The 8,265-nt window shown below is 38.8% G+C and overlaps 1 protein-coding gene across 2 annotated transcripts in view; it reads right to left on the bottom strand.

The window, feature by feature from the left end:
- Positions 1–1,434: 1,434 nt before the first annotated feature.
- The window catches only part of LOC308079320 (ubiquitin-conjugating enzyme E2 H), a 47,978-nt gene continuing 41,147 nt past the window's right edge, over positions 1,435–8,265 (bottom strand). For both annotated transcript variants that reach the window (XM_080420749.1, XM_080420750.1), the window contains one exon: positions 1,435–6,820. In XM_080420749.1, the coding sequence (XP_080276875.1) occupies positions 6,696–6,820 (125 nt within the window). In that variant the 3' untranslated portion in view covers positions 1,435–6,695. The remainder of the gene's footprint in view (positions 6,821–8,265) is intronic.

The following is an 8,265-nucleotide window of genomic DNA, read 5'->3' as shown; positions in this document are numbered from 1 at the left end:
ATAGCTCTACCAGAACCTTTAACTGGACTCTAACAGGAAACCATGGCAAGGAGGTCAGGGCTGGAGTGATGCGACACCAGAGGAAGCCCTGCTGATCTCATTCCCCCCCAGATTCGGCACAAATATGGGGATGAATTCATTCTATAATGCCACCAAAATGTGGAATGCCCTACCAACAGCCATCAAAAAGTGTGACTCCCTAGTTCCTACCCTCCTTCAAAACCGCCATAAAAGAGCACCTGCAATTTGCAACTGGATCTAGACAAGTCTTCTAGCTTGCAAAAAGAAATGACCCGCCACAGTTTTTCTGTAAACATATACCTTTACTGCTCCTAGTATTGATGATCTCTTGTATAGTATTGTATGTCTTGAATGTCTTGATGAATTGAATACACAGGACCACAATGGAAACAAGCCCTCAGAGCGTTTTGTGTTATCCTTTTAGCGTTATTGTATAACTGTACCTCTGTACTGTTTGCAGACTGTTAATAAGTCATTCAATCAATCAATCAAACTCCTTCTGCTGGACCTGGTTAACAGTCTGGCTCTGGCAGCAGCATGTTTTGATTCGTTGGAGGCGTCGAGGGATGCTTTACTGAGATAAAGGTAAAAACTGAATGGCAATAGTCAAGGTGGGAGGCAGTGGTGGAAAGTAACTAAGTACATGTACTCAAGTACTGTACTTAAGTACAATTTTGAGGCACTTTTACTTTACTGGAGTATTTCCAATTTTCAGAACTTTTACTTGTACTACACTACATCTCAGAGACAATTATTGTACTTTTTACTCCACTACAATTATTTGAAAACTTTAATAACTAGTTACTTTGTAGATTATTGTGGGATCGCTTCAGCGATCACACTAATGTTATCTTCACTAGTTATTATTATTATTCCGCCCGTTTTTGGATTGGTCAAGCTTCACGTGTAATCACAATATGTAATATAAATAGGTAAGACAGAATTAATCAGGAACAGTACTTTCTAGTGTGATACTATCAACATTCATCCTTAGCGATCCCACACTGTTTCTTCAGGAACAGTACTTTCTAGTTATTATTAAAACATACATGAACCACTTCAGCCCTATGTGAACCTTGGCTATTTGAAATTAGCTGATCAAGCTCACAACGCCTCGCGATGCAACGCGTTGTGAGCTTGTAGATCTGCTATTTTCAAAGGATTTTTATGCATTTGAAAAAACTTGTGAAATGGAACCTTCTGCATAATGAGTACTTTTACTTTTGGTATACTTTAAGTATATTTTGATGCCAATACTTTTGTACTTTTACTCAAGTAAACTTTTATTACCGGACTTTCACTCTCTACATTGCAGTATTGATACTTTTATGTTTCTTGTTTTAATGTTTTAACTCACAACATTGAGGAAAACCAGTAACTTACCCAAACACACACACACAGACCAATTTTGAACACATTTAATGTTTTATTAAAAAATGAAGTTATAACAGTTTATTTTATACACAACTATTTAAGAGGTTATAAGCCTATTGATAGAGAGCATTGTGTCAAGCATGCCCACTTCACAATGCAAAGTAAAACAAAAACAAAGGGAAGAGAAGAGAAGAGAAAAAAGAGGGAATTAAAATAAAACCAAGGACGGATTTTGAAAACCAAAACAAAACTTTTGATATTTTTTAGTTTATTTTTATTTTTATCCCCAAACCAAAGTTTCACACACTACGTAACAAATACATAGTTAACTATAAAAAAGAAAAGAAAAGAAAAAAAAGAAAAAACAGCCATTTTCCATGCTGTGTGCTGCCTGCCTTATTGCCCCGTCTTCTGCTGTAGTGGCAACAGTAAGCCAGATGGAGGCGTTGTTGCGCTCAAGCACAGAGACAGAATGGTGCACTGACCACAACCACAACTCCACAAAAGATGCATGCAAAGTGCACGGGAGAGGGGCAGCCAGTGTGTGTGTGTGTGTGTGTGTGTGTGTGTGTGTGTGTGTGTGTGTGTGTGTGTGTGTGTGTGTGTGTGTGTGTGTGTGTGTGTGTGTGTGTGTGTGTCTATTCCAGTCAGTTGAGGAACCTTAAGCCTAAATTAAGTTGTACTTCAGGCTTTATTTGTCCTTTGTTTGTTCTATAATTTATTTGAATGTTTTTACAGATTTGAGTGTAGTTTGAATCTAGGTGTTTAATAGAAAAATCACATCGGTACATCGAAACCACGTTCCACCTCGGGTCCCTATTTTGGGGCATGTCATTTTTTCAAAAACGTTAAAAAATAATTGAAAATAGCCGATTTACATGCTCACATTGCATCTGGGCTTGTAGACCGGCTATTTCTGTGCGACACTGTCGTACGAAGAAGTATAAAATAGGGCTTAAGTGGTTAATAACAGAGAGAGGGGGAAAAAAAGGAAATTAATTCAAAGACAAAAACGATGTCCTCACTTGTTCACACACAAAAATATATTTGAATCAAAGTTGCAACGGAAGCATCGACTCATTCACTGGTTTATTGGACATTTATTACGTCCTTGAATTGAAGAGTTAAAAACAAACTGAAACACATACTATAAATATTTCTCTGTCATTGCATTAGTTGGGGGGTGGGGATAAAAATGGAAGTCAAGAAGAAAAGTCACACAGCAGTCGACCGTATTGTTCTGCAAACTGGATATATAATCAAATGATTGTATTAAATCAGTGGGAACGGGACACACTATGCAAAAACCCAAGAGTCAATTTTTTTGAAAATGACCAACAGTTTATGACCAAAATGATAGTTTGTCCCCCCTTGCACCACTGAAGCACAAGCAAAATGTGCTTTTAATTACATTTCTCAAGTTGTATATATTTTCAGCACTCAAATACAATACTGTAAAGTAAAAAAAAAAAAAAACTCCACAAGTTATCAAGTTCAGATCCTCATCAGTGCCGACTGGCTTGATCCAGAACTTAACTTTCTATAGAAGTGGTGTTCAAAACGGATTATGATTTAAACAAACCCAAAAACATAAAACAAAAAGAAAAACATACAGGCAGCGCGGGAGGAAGCACAAGCAGTTATGAGTCAGGGTCTGTGGATATTATTAAATATTTACTACATCAGCTTTCAGGCTCCATTTTGTTTGTGAACAGACGTGGATGATGGATCACACACCTCCTATCATGGCTACAACATTCTGATGGCATTATTATACACCCTAGAACACTGGTTCTCAAACACTTTCATGTCAAGGATCCCCCAAAAAGTGATATGTATTTGGCCATGGACCCCCATCAGAAAGAATTTTGTGCCAGGGACCCCCATAAGAGAAGATTTGGGTCGTTAAAAATCTCACCATTCAATTAACCACTGACCTAGAACCCACAGTATCATGACAGTTAATAATCATCCATTATTCAAATTGAATCTTACATTTTTGCCCTGCACCCAAAAAAAAAAACACCACATACTTCTGAAAGCACACCCTACCAAAAATAATTTCTCCATGAATTCAAAGCTTCATGGGGTGTGTAATTGATAGAAAATAAGTATTTTTTGGGTGAGCTGCTCCTATAAATGCCCCAAACTCTTCAATTAAACACTGGAAATGAAACAAATCTAACTACGGTGGGGGTCATATATCTGTCTCAGAGGGATGACTTGAGTGCAGAATGAGTTTCCTTATTTTCTGCTTCATGCCATCAGAGACGATCCAACAATAACTTGCATGAGGCTCATGTCACCGTTTGGTTTCTCAACGTTTAGGTCTAACAGGGTTCAATAACAGGTCAAATGTTGCCTTATTTTGAAATCACTCACTTCGTCTGAACGCCTCTGATCTGCAACAAGAGGACAAGCAGGTATGTCTACATGTACCACACAATGAACGCCTCGATCAGAGACAATTATATCAAACTAGCTACTTCTAATATATGTAATGTATGTCATATCACCATATATCAATGTGTTGTTTAGTTGAAGTCACCACCCATCAACACTAACTATCCAGACATCCAAGTAAAAAACACGCGTTATAGCTCAGCAAGCTTATTAATGTTAGCATGATATTATCCTCCCTTGCGATTCCGTTTTGGAGTGAATATGTAAAGAAAATCACTATGCAAGATACAAACGCCAAGTGTTTCAAATCCAAGACACACAAGCCTCTATCAATCCTACGTCAGCTCAACAAAACTCACCGTCAACTCAACCCCTTGTTCATCATTCCTTAGAACTATACATGTTGTCACCTCAACCTCAGAACCTCATATCGTCTCTGTCGGGTGGAAAACCTCATTATGTCCAAAATTATTACTTTTCAGGATTCAAATTCAAAAACAGCAAAAGTAGCAGATCTACAAACACAAAACGCGCCGCTTCGCGCAGCATTTCGAGCGTGTATATTTGCTACTTTTGAGTGACGCTGTAGTATGTAGTATTAAATATGGAGATAAGAGGTTTCTGCCCGACAGCAACGATATGTTGTCACCTCAACCCCAGAACTATACGTGTTGTCGTCTCAACCCTACTTTATGTCGCGCCCCCCAGAACTATAACAACATCATCACCTCAAACAGACATCATTCCCCAGAACTAAACACGTTGTCGTCTCAACCCTAGAACTACACGACGCGTTGTCACCTCAACCCTACATCACTCTTCAGAACTATACAATGTGGTGGTCGGGGAAAAAAAATAACTAATCACAAACTCAAACACCGCTGAATTTCTGGAGCCAGAGAGGAAAGGCGTCTTGTTAAAAACGCTGTGCTTTTTTTTTTGTTCTGTTCTTTAATCATCATGGCTTCTTTTCATTCTTTTTTTTTTTACTTGGTTTTGGCATCTCTTTCAACAGACACCTTCCGTTTTTTCCATGCTGAGGCACTGACACACTGGTGGACAAGAGCAATACTTTACAAAACAAAGATCTCAACCCAAACATCTGGAGACATGATTCAGTTGCTAGTCTCTCCCTCTGGATCAACCATCTGTACTTCTATTATACTGCAATCTATGAAAGGTAGGAACGTGGATCATGGTACGTACACATTTCAAGTTGGGTTTCTTTAGGTAGTTTGAGTGCAGTATTTTGCCTGCAAAAAGCAACACTGTGAGTGTTTAGGTTTTTGAGCCTGGGAGTTCCTCCGTGAGGTGAAGCCATCACTGTAACCAGTCCGGTGGCGTTAGAAATAAAATAACCCCGAACATGTCGACGGTCAAATCCCCACAAAAGTACACAAAGAAATCAAGTCCAAAAAGCTCAGGGCCATAGACAGATAGATAGATCTTTATTGATAGATATATTTATCTATCTATCGATCTATCAGGGTCATGAAACAAACTCGATCAAATCAATCTCTGTTAAAACCTCATAAAGCTGTGAAGATGGAGTCAAATTTATACTGCAAGACCAACAATTAATTTGTGCATCCAAAAAGGTACATTTAACCCATGAAAACCGGGGAAGCATCTGTGTCATTTTAGATTTTAGCTGTATATCAGCTCTGTCGGGTGGAAACCTCATATGTCCTAAACTGTTACTTTTCAGGATTCAAATTTAAAAACATCAAAAGTAGCAGATTAGACAAGCTCGAAACGAAAAGTTTCGAGCTTGTCGATCTGCTACTTTTGAGTGACGCTGTCGTATGATCAAGTAGGGCGTTCATTTACGAAAAAAACACAAAATGTTGGAGAAAAACATGGAAAAAAGAGGTTTCTGCGCCGACAGCAGCCATTTGAAAATGAGCGGGTCATTAAAGGGGGGGCTGGATCCCAGGCTACTGCTGCATGCACGCACACGAACACACACGCACACACACACACACACACCTTAAAGGGAGGGGCGAAGAACAGTGACAACAACCGCAACATTTGGGGCAAAGAGAAACATGAACAGACTGGGGGGCGTGGTTGGGGGCGGGGCGGCGGCGGGGGTCAAATACACCAAATGATAAAGATATCCATAAAAATCCTTGTTTAGTAGTAGTAATAGTAATCATCATAATAATAATCATAATAAAAAAAAGAAAAAGAAAAAAGAAATCAACTTGTTTAAATATGAATATAAGTCTGCTTTTCTCATGGTTAGGAAATCAAATATAGTCTCTGTGGGGGCGGGGCGGAGGGGGGTTGTGGGGGGGAGCAGGGGGGCGGTACTCTAGAGCGGTGGTTCTCAACCTGTGGGTCGTGACCCATGGGGGGTGGAGTCCCCAAATGATTTTTGAGGGGGAGTCCCCAGAAGACAGTGACGTGACTTTTAAGACCTTATTAACACCTAAAAAATAAAATAAAAAGAGCATTACTGCTTCAAAAGTAATCAACAGACTATACTATAAAAACTGGTCAAACATTGGACAAAATAATGGTCAAATAATATAAGAAAGAGGCAGAAATTGTGGAAATAGCAGATCTACAAGGCGTTGTGAGCTTGTAGATCTGCTATTTTCCACAATATTTATCTGTGGAACAGAGTCAAACTAAATGTTAATGCCTCAACTCCTACAATTCCAAGTACTTGTCAGGGTGGGGGGTCAGTTCAAATATGATTATTTTGGGGGGTCCCCAGTTCAAATGTGATTATTTTGGGGGGTCCCCAGTTCAAATATGATTATTTTGGGGGGTCCCCAGTTCAAATATGATTATTTTGGGGGGGGTCACAAGTCTGAAAAGGTTGAGAACCACTGCTCTAGAGGAGGAGGAGGAGGGAAATGGAGGGAGGGGGGGGGTGTCTCCCATCACTACAACTCCATGTCCTGGGCCTCGTCCTCTGAGAAGTCTGACATGGAGCTTTCTGACGAGGAGTCGCCTGCTCCGTCCTCCTGCTCCTTCAGAGCCTCCTCCGTTGCATATTTCTGGATGTACTCTGTGACAGAGAGAGAGAGAGAGAGAGAGAGAGAGAGAGAGAGAGACATACATACAGACAAGGAGGGGGAGAGGGAGAGAGAGAGAGAGAGAGAGAGAGAGAGAGAGAGAGAGAGAGAGAGAGAGAGAGAATCAAATCAATGACTGATAAATGATTTTATCACAACAACATTACTTTTGATGCAGTAATGGTCTTTTTTATTTTCTTTTCCTTTTTTTGAGGTATTAAAAAGGTCCTAACCCATTAAGACTAGTCAAGTGTCATTTTAAGATGTCTTTGGCTATTCAAAAATAGCAGATATACAAGCTTGTAGATCTTCTATTTTTGAAAAATCATGTAAATTTGTCCAAATCTTTGAATATAATTAATATGTATATTTCTGTAGAAACTAACTAACATTTTAAACTAACATTTTGTAGAAAAAAATATATATATTCAAAGATTTGGACACATTTTCATGATTTAATTTAATTAGACATTTAATGTCTCCTAAATCCTAGTTTTTTTGCTGTAATATGTTGCTATAATATCAGTGGTTCTTTTTTCATGTCAAGGACCCACAAAATTCTTTGTATTTGGCCGCAGACCCCCATCTCAAAATATTTTGTTCCAGGGACCCCGCAGAAGCATTTTTTTTTTTTAAACTTTACTTTCAGGTCAGAAGCAAAGATTTGAGTTAAAATTTTTCTCTTTAAAAAATATATAATGCGCACCTCCGCCTTACCCCTTATGTTATGCCTAAACCTTTTAGGCATTTTTTTTTTACTATTTTGAAAAAAAATTCTGAATAGTGAAAATAGCTGATCTACATCGACACGTCGTGAGTTTGTAGATTGGCTATTTGAACTATTTTAAAATGTTTTCAAAATAGTAAAACATTGCCTAAAGGGTTTAGGCGTAAGGGGTAAGGCGGCGTGCAAGATAGGGCCCCGAGTCCTTAACATTTGCTTTTATCTGAGACCATTAAGGTTTTGTGGAAGGTGCTTCTGAACACATTTTCTATTGGTAGTTTGGCCTGATCTAATGCTCCTCAATCTTATACAAAAATGACTGAAATCAGTCGTGGGCGACGGATAACTTCAATCCATTGGTTCTCAAAGTGGGGTCAGGGGACCCCCAGGGGTCCTTGGATGGGTACCAGGGTGTCCTCAGCAAAATGAGTCACAATCATTTTAACCACTTTAACCATATTTTATAGTTTGGCTAATGTTTTACAAGCTTATAATGATCTACAAGCTATGAGCTTGTAGATCTGCTATTTTTGAAAAATCGTGAAAACTTGTGCAAATCTTTAAATATATATATATATTTTTTTAAAGCGAACATTTGTAACTCAAATTTTTTTTTCCTGGAACAAAACATTTTGAGATGGGGGTCCGCGGCCAAACACATAATCCTTTTGGGGGTCCTTGACATGAAAAAGCTTGAGAACCACTGCTTTAATC

The sequence above is a fragment of the Gymnoscopelus braueri genome (genome assembly GCF_963280865.1).
Source record: "Gymnoscopelus braueri genome assembly, chromosome: 23".
NCBI lineage: Eukaryota > Metazoa > Chordata > Actinopteri > Myctophiformes > Myctophidae > Gymnoscopelus > Gymnoscopelus braueri.
Note: the sequence above shows the minus strand (reverse complement) of the source record. Positions and strands in the feature narration are given on the sequence as shown.